Below are 15,730 nucleotides of genomic sequence, written 5' to 3' on the forward strand. Positions count from 1 at the left end.
TGGGCACTTTTGATCTGAGGAGTAGCATGTTCAGATTTCCATTTTCAAAGGATCACATTGGCTGCTGTATTGAGAATAGAGTGCGTTGAAACTTTTACTTTTTTTTTTTTTTTTTTTTTTTTTTTTGCGGCACGCGGGCCTCCCACCGCCGTGACCCCTCCCGCCGCGGAGCACAGGCTCCGGACACGCAGGCCCAGCGGGCACGGCCCACGGGCCCAACCGCTCTGTGGCATGCGAGATCCCCCCGGACCGGGGCACGAACCCGCGTCCCCCGCATCGGCAGGTGGACCCCCAACCACTGCGCCACCAGGGAAGCCCCCTAGCTCCTGCCTTTAAACAAATTGACTCATAGGTTCAAAATGCTAATGTTTCTCTAACAGGATTAACTAATTGAATAGCATCAACTTTTAATGCTATTAACTTCTTAGAAGCGTGAACTAATCCTGAATTTCTTCCTTTGTACAGTATTTAGGTGGGGAAAAATGTCATTCAAGAGGCTAAGACTGTGAAAGAGGCTTGCAGGAGTCTGAACCAGTGTTGCCTGTCTCTGTGTTTGTTAGATGTCTGCTTCACCTTTCTGACTGAAGACCTCCTGCCTGTAACCACTTAGGTGTGATCTTTTTTAGTGACATCTCCAAAATCAGTGAAGGAATTGGTGACAAGGTTGGAATGTTCTTTCAAGCAATAGCCACGTTTTTTGCAGGATTCGTAGTGGGGTTTCTCAGAGGATGGAAGCTCACCCTTGTGATAATGGCCATCAGCCCTATCCTGGGACTCTCTACAGCTGTTTGGGCAAAGGTATGTGAAACGTGGGCATTTCCGTGTGTGCTAACCCACGCAGACAGTTATTTTCAGTATGCAGGATTCTGGTACTTGTGCAGATCCATGTTAAATGGCATTTGAAACCACGTTCAGGACCGTGTTGTTAATCTGGTGCTCTAATAAGGAAGGTTGTTTTTAATGTGATGCAAAATGTCACAGTTATTACCTCAGTTACGTTTTGTTTTTGGAACTGTTACTACGTTAGGTAAATCTTCTGGCATACTAATTTAAATTATATAAATGGTCATGTCCTTATTTCAGGAAACATACTTTAAAAAATATGACGTTCCTTCAAACTACTGCATGAATATAAAACATTTAAATAAGTTTAGATTTGTCCTATTTATTTTGAATTGTTACCTGTGACAGTTAAATGGCACTCTGACAATTTTGCCTTGCAGTAAAATCCACAAAACCTGTTCTATTTCAACCAACACTCCAGAGTTGAGAAACTTTACCGGCAATTTTTGCTCATTCTGGGGTTGATGATTTACTTAGTAGACTCTGGCATCTCTTTTGTTTCGATTCTTCCTTTACTGTTCTCCTGCAACATCTTGTTTAGCCATCTTATTCAGTAGAATACCCGTGAGTAGGTCTGGAAGTATGGTTTTCAAAGTGATTAAAAATCGTGACACAATAAAAAAAAGGATGGTGAATCCTTTCCAAGTAGTAAGGTTTTATTTTTGTTTATTTTGCAATTAACAGAGAACAAACGGTAGTAGATACAGAACTCCACACTATTCCCAAAAAACACTCTCTAGAGAACTATGTGTGGATTTCCTTTTGCTGACTCTGTTACCGAATCAAGTCCGGCTGCTCGCCGCTTAAAAACAATCAATACTTGCAAAAGTTGGTAGAAAGGAAAGTTACTTTTAATCGGAATGCTGGCAGTCTGGGGAGATGGTGGGCTTGATGTCCCCCAAAAACCATCTCTGAAGATTCTGTTCAGTCATGAAAGCTTTTCAATGGAAAAGGGGAAGTAACCTCAGTTAATTGTTGAGATAGGGGGTCAGAATCATTGCCCTCCTCTATTGCGTGCAGGCTTGTGTGCGGGCTTGTTGACCTCTTGTGATCTTTCTTTAGATGCTATCTTGTTCACACAGTTTGTTCACGAGATTATTGAAGGGGAAACTAGGGAAAAGATCTGGTCATCTGTTAATTACTTATTCTGCATTTCTACATCTTTGATCTATGGAAAGAACCAACAAGTTACACAAAGTATTGCGTGATCAAAAGATCTGAAAGGTGTGCTAGGGCCAGAGGTGAGTAGAGCATGGGGGCGCCTGGTTTAAGGTTAGCGACAAGACCAAGGGGCCTCCTGCAGAGGGCGCTTTCCTGCCGAAAGCTGCTTAGGACTCCTCTTGGGGAACATATCACCAGGGCGGATCAAATTTGCCCCTTGTAGGGAGTGGAAGCAGCCGTTGGATCAGGTACAGTGAGTGTGGTTTGCTTCATATCTACAATGTTTGATAAAGGACAGGGTTTGGGAAGAAAAAGTAAGTGAAAGAGTTGATCAGACAGTCTTTGAACATTTTTCCCCATACAAAAGGCATGAATGTTTCTCTCTTTTCCAGATTCTCTCAGCATTTAGCGACAAAGAACTAGCTGCGTATGCAAAAGCAGGTGCTGTGGCAGAAGAGGCTCTGGGGGCCATCAAGACTGTGATAGCTTTTGGGGGCCAGAACAGAGAGCTGAAAAGGTCAGAAAGGTTTTTTGTCCACTAGTTCAAAGAACCCACTTTTATGTTTTGTTACTTACTCTTTTGTGATATGTGTCTACTGCTTTCCTTTACCTAATATTAACCCCTCACCCACAAAATATAGGCACCCTTTACTGATGGCTAGAGTTTAACGTCAGACTTTACAGCAGGGTTCTAACCTTTTTATGTTCCATGGACTTCTTTGGCAGTCTGATGAAACCTATGGACTCCCTTCTTAAAATAATGATTTTAAATGCATAACACAAAATACGTAGGATTACAAAGGAAACCAGTTATAGTGAAGTACAGTTATCGAAACATTTTAAATGTGTCATGTGGTAATTACATATCTCTATTCTTAACCTATTAAATACTAAGAACTAAATACAGGTCAAATATTTACTGTAATTCAAAGTAGGGTTGCAGGTAAAAGATACTTTAAGATATCTGTAACAATTAGAACAGTGGTATGAAAATGATCTAGGATTCTTTTGGCAACACAGGCACAGTTACTGCTAACCATACAGCAGTTTGTTGCCTGCCTTGAGAATTGAAGGAAATGCTAAATTCCGGTTAGAAGTTAGTGAAATTAAATATGTAAGTTCTTTCCCATTCAAGTTCCTTAACCGGGGATTCCATGTGGAGTACCCCTGATCTAAAGGAACTTGATAGGCGAAAACCTATATGCCAGAGCAAAGCCCCCTAATAAAGGCTACTCAGCTCTCCTTAAATGCCCCAACCAGTTTTCTTTAAATAATAACATCCCCTAATATCGCTGAAGTATGACTCCATGTGAAGTATTTTCTTTTGCCATCCTATGGGACTCCTGATACCCACAACTCTTTTTTTTTTTTTTTTGCGGTACGCGGGCCTCTCACTGTTGTGGCCTCTCCTGTTGCGGAGCACAGGCCCCGGACGCGCAGGCTCAGCGGCCATGGTTCACGGGCCCAGCCGCTCCGCGGCATGTGGGATCTTCCTGGACCGGGGCACGAACCCGTGTCCCCTGCATCGGCAGGCCGACTCTCAACCACTGTGCCACCAGGGAAGCCCCACCCACAACTCTTTGAAAGGGAAATTCTCAGGAAATTCTCCAGCCTTAAAAGCAAAGGTTCCCTACTCCCCTCTTTTTCATTTTCCATTTTTCTGTTCCTTAAGCCCTCTTCAAAGCCAGCCTATGCCTGGTTCTCTAACTCTTCCTTTCTCTCTCTCACTGCTGCTTGCTGTACACAGTAGCCCACACACCTCAGGATGAGTGTAATCAGTGCCTCTCCATTGACAGCAGTAAGCGAGCTGCCTCAGCGAAGGTACTTAACAGCATGTCCACCACTGTCCCTGGAGCCCCGTGTCACGTTGGGGCTGACATGCCCACACCTTGCGGCCGGGCCACCTGGGACTAAGCACAGTGCTGGGCGTGGCGAGCTGGCTGTCTCCCCAGGGACGCAGCTCAGCTAAATGTATGCATCGTCCAACACCGAGGAAACAGCACTGGAGAGTAGGGTGCTTTAAGTAATTGAAAGACATAATTTTTGGTGGCAACGTACATTTTAAAAAAATGAACAAATTCTCAACATCTTATTTGGTTAAACTGAAAAAGAAATGATGTTGTTTGTCTTTTGTTAGAAATAGAAACGCTCTAATGTATGTGGTATTTTCTCTAAAAAGTCTCATTGTATATCAGTAGGCTTTTTTTTTTCTAATTTTATGGAGCCAAAATCAAAATTTATAGGCTCTTTTGCATCTAGCATGGAAGGCTTAACTGAAATTGATGGAAAAAATATTATTTGACAGAACCATTCTAGACGTTTATACCTTTATGTCAAATCCTAGAAGGCAGTAATATGAATTTTAATTAATATTCAAAAATATGACAATAATAGAATGAGCGATATTTAGGAAGACATTAAATTCTAAAACAATAGTAATAATAATAGGAAGAGGAATTATCAGGTTTTGCCACCTATACACCAGCACTGCACTAACAGCTGTCTGTCATTATCTGTCAACCTCATAATTGTTTTGCAAGGTAGGCATTAGTAGCTCCATTTTATAATGCCATTTGCAGCAACATGGATGGACCTAGAGCTTATCATCCTAAGTGAAGTAAGCCAGTCTGTGAAAGACAGACATCATATGATATCGATTACATGTGGATTTAAAAGACATGATACACGTGAACTTATTTACAAAAGAGAAAGAGACTCACAGATACAGAAAACAAACTTATGGTTACCAAAGGCGAAAGGGAGGGAAGGGATAAATTAGGAGTTTAGGACTAACATATACGTACTACTATATATAAAATAGATAACCAACAAGGACCTACTGTATAACACAGGGAACTATACTCAATCTCTTGTAATAATCCATAAGGTAAAAGAATCTGAATAAGAATATATATATGTATGTATAACTGAACCACTTTGCTGTACACCTGAAACTGACACAACATTGTAAATCAACTGTATACTTCAATTAAAAAAAGAGTAACTCCATTTTACAAGTGATGAAACTAAAATCTAGAAAAGTTGAGTAAGGGCCTGTATCCCATAAGCAGTGACCAATTTATAACCTTGTACCCAGGCTTGACAGTTGAAGTTCAGCCTGATGAAAACCAAAACAAAACAAAAACCAAACCAAAGCAAAACAAAAAAGTAAAAGCCCAAGTATAAGTACACAAACGTGTAAAATTCCTGTCGCTCACCCGATGGGGCTGTGGAAGGAGGATTTTCTCTGGAGAAGACAAATTGGCCTGTGTTAAGAATCTGTTTTAAGAGTCCCAAATAGTATTTACATTTTGGCGTCATTCCTGGTTGGCTTGGCTTGGTTTCTCTTCTTCCACCTTTACCTTGACTTGTGATGCTGGCCATGAAGGGACAGTGAGGTTCTCCCAGGGATGGGAGTTCAATCCTGGAACAGCTATGGGAACATTGGTGGGACTGGTAGGGACCAAGGGAGATGGGTCCAGGCCAGTAAAGAAAAGGCTAAGATGGGTTCTAGTCCTGGCCGATTCTGAATTGGTTGAGTTCCCAGGAAGCTGGGTCTCACCAGAGCTTTCTTACTTTTATGGCTTTGTGCCTTAAACCTCCAACTATCAAGGAGGTGAATATGGCTCAGATTATGGATTGTTTTCTTATTATCATGTTTTCCCCTCATTTTCTGGTAGGTATCAGAAACATCTAGAAAATGCCAAAAAGATTGGAATTAAAAAAGCTATTTCGGCGAACATTTCCATGGGCATTGCCTTCCTGTTAATATATGCATCATATGCGTTGGCCTTCTGGTATGCATCCACTCTAGTTATAGCAAAAGAATACACTGTTGGAAATGCAATGACGGTAAGTTGTTTTCCTAATATTTATGAAGAATCTGAAAATGTTTATCCATCTACCTTTTCTTTTCTTTCATTCTCCTCCTTTTTGAAGGATGAGCCATGGTTATAGGCTTTTTTCATTCTGTGAATCTTTGCTCTGTCCTGTGGGCCGAGCTGACCTTCTAGAATACACAGGGCATAACATGTAGATAGACCAATCGAGAAACATATGGAGCATATAAATTTTAAAAAATGGAATGAATTTATGAATGAACAAATATGTACTGGCGCCATCCTCATTCTGCCTTTGAGTTTCATTATATAAGAAAGTAAACATTATTATACATAGGTCATACTATGAGAGAATGTTAAATTTACGTGATATAAAACATCAGCTATCCAAATACAAGATGAAAAGTTATTTTAGTTTCTTTTTCTTTTACAAAATGAAAATATCTTCATTTTTTGATTATAAAAATATATACTAGTTATACAAAGAATTAGAAGAATTTTAAAAATTAGAAATTACTTAGAATTACTTGTGATCTAATAATCCATATATACTTAATGATAACTTTTGGTGTATATCTTCCGGATTTTTTTCTGTATGTGGATTTTGTTTCCTTTCAAAACTGGGATTGTATTATGCATACCTTTTTGTAAACGTTTTATAAACTAGCAATGTATTGTGACCTTCTTTCCGCGTCAGTGACGGTCAGGACAACATGTAACCATTCAACTAGGCTTTTTTTTTTTTTTTTTTTTGCGGTACGCGGGCCTCTCACTGCTGTGGCCTCTCCCGTTGCGGAGCACAGGCTCCGGACGCACAGGCTCAGCGGCCATGGCTCACGGGCCCAGCCGCTCCGTGGCATGTGGGATCTTCCCGGACCGGGGCACGAACCCGTGTCCCCTGCATTGGCAGGCGGACTCTCAACCCCTGTGCCACCAGGGAAGCCCTAGCCATGTTTTAGAACCTGCACTTCCCTGTCTTTCTAAACAGAGGACCCCTTGATGATGACTTAGGGACATTATAAAAATTTATCATTTCAAAATGTTGTCTAGGGTGGTACCTTCAGACTGCATTGACGTTTTGAGGGTTGGTTGGCTGGATGAGCTTTCGTCATTGCTGAGTCTGTTTTTTCTCCATTTGGTCTCCTCTCTGGTTGTCAGCTCGGAAGCTCTCCACCTCTCTTTACTTCCTCATTTGCTAAATTTTAGGAAGAGAGGAGATTGAATCCTGACTCTGCCATTCACCCTTTGTGATGAGTGGGCCCTCTCTGGCCTGGTCTCCCCATTTATAGTATGTAGACAGTGACTTCTCCCGAGTAGGGCTACAGAGTGATACCCGTGATGCAGGGAGCCCAGCGATGCCCTCTGCATAAAGACCGAGAACTCTAGTGCATTGACTTCATAGCATTGCTTTTGGTAGAGACAGTTTTGCTCTCTTACTGGTCTTTCTCTGTATTGCAGATAGTGGATAGATGTTTGAGAGATATTTGAGTTCTGGGTATGTGAAGTGTTACTGTTACCGTCTTCTGAGAAAAGAGAAACTATAAGTAGATGTTTCAGCATGCCCAGAGATAAAGGAGTAATTTCTCTTCATTTATGTTTTCTTCAGTTAACGTTTGTTAATAATCTGGATTCCTGAAGCTATAGTGTTGACTTTTCTATATCAATTTATTTTCCTAGTGAAAAAATATAAAGGGAAATGTGTTAAGTTTGTGTGCTGTAGTACAGAATAATTGTATATTAATCATTGCACACAGGTGTGATTTAGTGTTTTATAATGTATGAACTATTATTTTTTATATTAAAAGTCTTACCAAAATATGTATTAATACATAACATAGTACTTTTTAAGGAAAATTTCATGGGGCCAAAATCTGTTTTATCTTGAACATTCTGTGTAATTCCATGAATAGTTAGAGAAAATCATATAGGACTGAAAAATAATACTGATGGAAAATGTTTTCCTCTGGTGGCAATAGCTTCAGAATCAAGGAAGTAGGTTTGAAAAATCTTTCTGACTTTGTCTAAGTCCAGGAGAAAAGCAACAGATAGTTTGGCTAGCTAGACAAAAAATATATTTTTTTTTCAAAAAAAAAATTTTTTGAGAATGAAGAAACCTGTTCATGCAGTAAAATGCTATAGTAACCTTGTAAATTTTGCTCTTTTGCCAAAAAAATTTTGAAGGGATAAACCTAATCGCAATCCTTTGGGTAGTGTATGTTCCAAACAAATCATATTTGAGATGATGGTGGACTCCAGAATAGGACTTAGAACTTTTCCTTGTGTTCTTTTTGCTCAGGTCTTTTTCTCAATCATGATCGGAGCCTTCAGCATTGGACAGGCTGCTCCCTGTATTGATGCTTTTGCCAATGCAAGAGGAGCAGCATATGCGATCTTTGCTATTATTGATAATGTGAGTCATTTATTATTTTAATGCCGAAAAATTCTTTGAGGTCTGGCTAATTAAATCTGGCTTTCAGTTAAACATCTTATGAAAATTTTGCCAAGTGAACAACTTCTCCCTAGTAACAAATGAAATCAAATGCCTCTTACTAATATTTCTGAAAGTTTATCTTTAAATAATCAAATAGCACTGATCTCATTTTGGGAAAGTACATCTGCACTGGTGTGTTATTATTAGAGTTCAAAGCAAAGATGTTTGTCTTCCTAGTTTTCCTCCTTTTCTCTTTCATTTTGTAGCCAGACTAAGAATATTATGATTTGTATACAGGATGAGTGGATGGAAAAGTTACTGGTGGGACCAAAATTGATAGTATGCTTTGCTGTGGGTTGCCCCCTGTCAAAAAAAAAAAAATGATCACTGCGCATGATATAATTTTGAATCAACTATATTGCATAAGTTGTACTGACTGCAGTGAAATAAAGAAAATCATTTTGACATAAGTATGTCACTGCATTTACACAGAGAAAATGCAAACTAGGTAACTGAAATGTGATTGTTTAATCTAAGCAATTCCTATTTCATTAATCTAAGTCATGAGAAAATTGTTCAGCTTCTGCATATATACAAAATTTACATCGTTCCTAAATAACTTGGCTCTAACCAATTGTTCAGTCTTCTCAACCCAGTCCATTACATTTGTTGTTTAGGAATAAGCTAATTTTCACTAAATGCTGAAATACCTGGATATACCCATGGTAGTATGTTTTTGTTATTGCAGCTGTAGGAATGTGCATGCTTGACCATTTAGAAAATTTATGAGGATATGCCAGAAACTTAAAGTGAAATATCGTATGAAATGAAATGAATATATCCCTTATGTACTTTTCAAGAAAAGCCTATTTTCTGAGAAGGAATATTTCCTTAAACGCACAAACACACACCGTCTTCAACTTGAGATGCCATTCTGGGTCCTGTTTTTGGAATTTGCTGAAGCATATTCCTTAAAAATGCAATTGTTTGTCCTATGATGGAATAGTCATTGAATTTTGTTTTATTTAGAATCCTAAAATTGACAGTTTTTCAGAGAGAGGACACAAACCAGATAACATCAAAGGGAATTTGGAGTTCAAAGATGTTCATTTCTGTTATCCAGCTCGACCTGATGTCAAGGTATTGTAAGTAATATTTATAGGAATTCCTAATTCAGACTGATTGTTTAATCATCTTAAAGAATCCGTAGTCTCTATTATTTTGATATGTATGTGCTTTTTTCCTTTTGAGATTATATTCCCTTATTTGGTACTTTTTTTCCAAATTTAAAATTGAATCAGATTACTCCCCTTTTAGGCTTTTGTTGTGAAGTGTGTTCTTTTTCTCTCTTTTCCCTCATAGATCTTAAAGGCCCTCAACTTGAAGGTAGAGAGCGGTCAGATGGTGGCCCTGGTTGGGAACAGCGGCTGTGGGAAAAGCACGGTGGTCCAGCTGATACAGAGGCTCTATGACCCCACAGAGGGCATGGTAAGTGGGAAGAGCCATGTTCTCCAAAGTGGGAAGCTGGATACCAATTAGGCCTTTGAAATTGTTTTGTTTTGTTTGTTAAAAAATTTGCATGTGAATCCAATTTTGGTAAAAAGACTATAGAATTGCAATGCATCTGGATAATGCATTCAAAACCTTGGGCTGTTTTAACGAAAGTATTCAAGATAATAAAAGCCAAAGAAGCTAGACTACACTCTCCTCTGTTCCAACTAAGCTTTTCATAACCCACTAGGTCACTGGAAAATAGTCATCCAAACCACTGGGAGGACTTACTGAGTTTGGTCAAAAATATTCCATATAGCAATTATTAATAACCTTGTGTTCAGGATCACAAGAAATCTTAGGACAGTAATTAAATTCATCAAAGGCAGTTGAGTTTTCTTAATTGTTGGAATATCTGAAGGGGAAAGTGGGTTAGTCTCTAAGAAGCTTCTGGGGACATGGAGAACAGTAATGGCCTAGGGAATATTTTTTGGCCTTTAAAAATTTTGTTATAAATTCTAACTTATTTATATTTATTGGAGTATAGTTGATTTACAATTTGTGTTAGTTTCAGGTGTACTGCAAAGCAGAATATATTTTCTGAGAAGAAGACATTCTCTTACATAATCACAAAACAATCATCAAAATCAGTAAATTTAATGTTAATACAATACGAGCCCACAGTATATATTCAGATTTCCTCAACTGCACCAACTTTTGGACATTGAGTTTACCTGACAATGAAATGTATTATAATTCAACAATAATGAAAACAGAAGTTTACAAGTTACAAAGAAAAACAAAAAAAACCTAAAAAGGCATTGAGATACAACAGAGATTGCAGGAATGAATACAAAGTTTTCTAGGATACACAAATTATTTATTTATTTACTTTAATAAAATTAACAAACCTTCTTTGAAAAATCTGATACACCAAGGAGGAACATAGGGCCATCCTCATTTCCTAAAGCAAACTCTAGGTTGGTTCAAGTGTAAACAGTTTTATTCATTTTAAAAAAAGAACATAGTAAATACTAATCATTGAGGATAAGCATTTGAAAACATCTTATTTTTTAAATTATTATTGGAGTAATACATTTTTTAAAGAAAATACATGTCAGCAGGGAAAAACATCTTCAGAAATTCTATAACTCAGAGATATTCACTGTTCACATTGTGATTTAGCAATTTTATTACTGCTGAAATAATAGAAAAAATGCCCAGTGGTACAGTTCACTGATTCAATTTTTCCTTAAATCTCTCCCCATAAAAATCAGTAAAACTATAATAAAAGAAAGCAATAAATTGGAACAAATAATTTATGATATATGTGGGAAAACTATTATCACTATTTTAGAAATTAATATGAATCTATCATAGGATATGAACATGCAAATCTTTCGAGAATAAATGTAGATTTGTAAAAAGTTTAAAGAAATGTTCAACCTCACTTATAATTGTATATGAATTAAATATAAGCTACCACCACACACTTATTAATTAGAAAAGACATTAAAATGATAAAAGCTAATAAATTACAATGAAGCAGATATATATTCCTGCTGACATTGTAAATTATTATTTTTTTTTTTTTGAAATTTTTCTCATTTTTAATATTGCTTTTTTTTTTTTTTAATTTATTTATTCATTTATTTATTTTTGGCTGTGTTGGGTCTTCGTTTCTGTGCGAGGGCTTTCTCTAGTTGTGGCAAGCGGGGGCCACTCTTCATCGCGGTGCGCGGGCCTCTCACTGTCGCGGCCTCTCTTTCTGCGGAGCACAGGCTCCAGACGCGCAGGCCTCTCACTGTCGCGGCCTCTCTTGCTGCGGAGCACAGGCTCCAGACGCGCAGAGCTCAGTATTTGTAGCTCACGGGCCCAGCTGCTCCGTGGCACGTGGGATCTTCCCAGACCAGGGCTCGAACCCGTGTCCCCTGCATTGGCAGGCAGACTCTCAACCACTGCGCCACCAGGGAAGCCCCATTGTAAATTATTAAAAATCTTTTTAGAGGGTTGTTTATTCAACCTTTATTCAGCACATAATAAATGCCCAACATATGCCAATCACTATATAAGTTAAGCAGTTGTTATCGGAGAAGAAAAAATAAATCATACGCTTCGGCCTGGTATTTCTGTGCTTTTACAATGATTGTCCTTCAGTGTTCCTTGAAGGAAGCCAGATATTCAGCAGGTGGGAAATGCTGAAGTAAATTATGGTATATTGCATACAGTAAAACATCATAATGCCATCAAAATGATATGTAGACTAGGTAGGTAAAGGGACATTTTAATTCAGATTTAGTGATGGTAAGCAAGAATAATAGTTATGCCAAAAATGTATAACCAAATATATAATCACTTATGGAGAATAATCCATCCATAAAAAAACTCTAAATGTAAGATAATAAATATCAAAAGAGAGAATACACTTTTTTTTTTTTCCCGCTATGCGGGCCTTTCACCGTTGTGGCCTCTCCCGTTGCCAAGCGCAGGCTCAGCGGCCATGGCTCATAGGCCCAGCCGCTCCGCGGCATGTGGGATCTTCCCGGACCAGGGCACGAACCTGTTTCCCCTGCATCGGCAGGCGGACTCTCAACCACTGCGCCACCAGGGAAGCCCAAGAATACACTTTTTATTTTTAGTCTTCCACATTGCTTTATTTCCAATTCTCATTTCTAACCACTGAAATAAGTTAAATATTAGCTAAGGCTTTTTTGGTAACAAATTAGAGTCTTGATGCTTTATATATCAGAAGGTTTAAAATATTTAATGGAAGTATTTTGTTTTTTCAGATTACCATGGATGGGCAGGATATTAGGATGTTTAACTTAAGGTACCTGAGGGAAATAATTGGAGTGGTGAGTCAGGAGCCGGTGCTATTTTCTACCACCATTGCTGAAAATATTCGTTATGGCCGTGGAAATGTAACAATGGATGAAATAAAGAAAGCTGTCAAGGAAGCCAACGCCTATGAGTTTATCATGAAACTACCACAGGTAAAGCCTCTGTTAATGTAGTTGCCCTCGAAATGAGAATTTCACCTCATGTGAGTTCTTTCTTCAAAGGCTAAGCTGATAATGTTTGAGGTACAAGGTTGTCCAACTTTGCTAGGTAAGTCCCTTGAATTATCCAGTTGGAGCATATAGCTTGGTACATGAAACATACAGAATTTTATACGGAGTATGTTAGTAGTTTGTCAGAATTTGATATTATTTATTTTATTATAATTTGTGACTCATTACGATGGTCAAAATGAAGCTCCCTGATGTCTTCATGAATTTTTAGGCTCTATAGCTTTTTCTAGTTGAAATACTTCAAGAGCTCCACCATGCTTTCTCTTGTAGAAATTTGACACCCTGGTTGGAGAGAGAGGGGCCCAGCTGAGTGGTGGACAGAAGCAGAGAATCGCCATCGCTCGGGCTCTGGTTCGCAACCCCAAGATCCTCCTGCTGGATGAGGCCACCTCAGCGCTGGACACTGAGAGCGAAGCTGAGGTACAGGCAGCTTTGGATAAGGTCAGTGGACCCTAAACACCTGAAGGCCAGCCAGTTGAAACTTTATTGAAAATTCTTGCCGATGCTTTGTGAGTCTAGGTTGAAAAACATAAACATAAGAGCAAATGAAGCTCTCCTGTGGGGCTTTCTTGGTTTCTCCTTTCTGTCAAGGCGCATTGCAGAGAGAGGTGGGCAGCCCATTAACTGGCTTGCTTTGACCAAGGTGCAGTGAGCCCTAATCCAAACCTGTGCAGTGAGCCGCTTAGCTTTGTTTTTTTTCTTGCACATAGGCTAGGGCTTTGATTAAAAGTAGTTGTGGTAAAATGTACAAAGAAAAATCTGGTTACTTACGCAGTGGTCCAGCTGAAAAGCAGTTCAAATATTTGCCTTATTTTGTAGGCAGTACATCGTCTTTATCTATTCATGAAAATGAATGGATGCTTTCTGGAAATAAAGTTCAACTTGCATGTTTTTCTAAGCATATAAATAAGCAACACTTTTTAAAAAAAATTATTTATTTTTGGCTGTGTTGGGTCTTCGTTTCTGTGCAAGGGCTTTCTGTAGTTGCGGTGAGCGGGGGCCACTCTTCATCGCGGTCCGCGGGCCTCTCACTGTCGAGGCCTCTCTTGTTGCGGAGCACAGGCTCCAGATTCACAGGCTCAGTAGTTGTGGCTCACGGGCCCAGTTGCTACGCGGCATGTGGGATCTTCCCAGACCAAGGCCCGAACCCGTGTCCCCTGCATTGGCAGGCAGATTCTCAACCACAATAAGCAACACTTTTTAAGGCTGCTGAGCTGATGGGCCCGGCTCAGAGTTTCTAAATCTCTCACTGTTATCTTTACTAAACTAAAGCTTCAAAGGAAGAACCTTATCTTGGGACACTTTCAAGGTCAGTGCTGAAGTCATCTGTAATAACAACACAGTATTAAAACCAGAGTCAGATGACGTCATGTAAATGGGTTTCAAACACATAAGTATCATAAATATATTTGATTTGAGAAAGTTTAGTAATAAAATGTGCAAGTTACTTGGTCTATCCAACCTGCCTCTTGAAATTTTATTTTTTTGAATTGACCTATTTTATTTTGTTTTATTTTTGATTTTTATTGAAATATAGTTGATTTACAATGTTGTGTTAGTTTCAGGTATACAGCAAAGTGACTCAATTATACATAGTATCTATCGTCTTGATATTTTAGACATGAACTGTATGAACCTTATTTTCTCAGGAAAATTTATACCTGAATCCTAAGTAAACACAGTTGCCTTGTGTGCTGTAAACTGTAGTTAATTCATGCTTCCTGGTTTACCAGATTAATATTTTGGTTTATCTTATATAATGTAATTTAATAATTAATGAAAGATTATGATAATTATTCCTCACAAATTTTTATACTCAATTATATTCCTTTCATGTATATCAAGTCTCAATATTAAGGAAACAAAATATAATACATAGGAGAATTGTATTTGCTTAGTTAATTAGAAGTGACTTAAATGAAGAAATCATAAAAATAAATACATGCATAAATTAAATAATCAATTTTAACTCAAAACACATAAATGGTCATTCATGTGTCAATATAGACTTTTTAGCATAAAGTTAGGTAGGATAAGAGAGAGATTTATGTGGGAAAAAAAAGTCCTATTCAGCCCTAGGACCCATGTCCCAATACTTTGTAGGATACAGACATTCAATATGTTAGCCCTTGCTGTGCTAAGTGAACAGAATTACTGGAGATGTTGTTTTTCATGATATGAATTCTGTCAGCAAAAATTATAGCCTTGCGAGTTTTAATTCATATTTGGACAGGTTACTTCATTCAGTTTTAGCAATTTGTGTTCTGTAGGATTGTGGCCCCCTCCTCAGTTGATAACCTTTTACATATTGACTTTAAAAACAGCTGATGAATCACTCCCAGTTTTTTTAAATCTCCAAGAAAAGCCATTAGCAGCTTGGGGTGGTACTTAAGGGCACAGGTTGTGGTGCCAGGCAGGCTGAGGTGGGAGTCCTCTAAGCCTGAGATATTGCAGAAGTCATTGGGGTGGGGGGCAGGGGGAGAAATAATGTCATAGGACGATTGAATAGATTAAATGAGATACTGCATGTAAAGCTCTTAGCACATACCTTGCCCATGAGAAACAATGCAGTTATTATGGCCATTACCATTACCGTGATTATTATTCCTTTTATTGATTGCTGAATCAGTTACCTATTGCTGCATAACAAACCCAAATTCAGGCTTAAAGCAATACTTCTGTAGATTGGCTGGGTGGATCTTCTGCCATTTTTACCTGAGCACATATATGGCTGTATTTACCTGGAGGGTTGACTTAGCTAAAATGGTCCAAGATGGCCTCACTCACGTGCTGGCTGTTGGTTGAACGTCTCATACTCATGCTTGTACTCACTCATACAATAGGCTAACCCAGCTTCTTTACACAGAAGTCTCAGGCCAGTGTATCTAGAGGCA

The 15,730-nt window shown here is 38.6% G+C and overlaps 1 protein-coding gene across 11 annotated transcripts in view; it reads left to right on the forward strand.

Annotated features, from left to right (window-relative positions):
• The window catches only part of ABCB4 (ATP binding cassette subfamily B member 4), a 75,002-nt gene that overhangs the window by 16,596 nt on the left and 42,676 nt on the right, over positions 1–15,730 (forward strand). For 7 of the 11 annotated variants that reach the window (XM_032643699.1, XM_032643702.1, XM_032643703.1 and 4 more), the window contains 8 exons: positions 627–798; positions 2,397–2,521; positions 5,685–5,856; positions 8,140–8,253; positions 9,304–9,414; positions 9,637–9,762; positions 12,555–12,758; positions 13,107–13,277. In XM_032643699.1, coding sequence (XP_032499590.1) covers positions 627–798; positions 2,397–2,521; positions 5,685–5,856; positions 8,140–8,253; positions 9,304–9,414; positions 9,637–9,762; positions 12,555–12,758; positions 13,107–13,277 — 1,195 coding nt within the window. Of the gene's footprint in view, positions 1–465; positions 799–2,396; positions 2,522–5,684; positions 5,857–8,139; positions 8,254–9,303; positions 9,415–9,636; positions 9,763–12,554; positions 12,759–13,106; positions 13,278–15,730 lie in introns of all 11 variants that reach the window. The other 4 variants (XM_032643706.1, XM_032643709.1, XM_032643710.1 and 1 more) reach the window with 3 other exon arrangements.

This window comes from Phocoena sinus, chromosome 9 (assembly GCF_008692025.1).
Source record: "Phocoena sinus isolate mPhoSin1 chromosome 9, mPhoSin1.pri, whole genome shotgun sequence".
In the NCBI taxonomy this organism is placed as follows: domain Eukaryota; kingdom Metazoa; phylum Chordata; class Mammalia; order Artiodactyla; family Phocoenidae; genus Phocoena; species Phocoena sinus.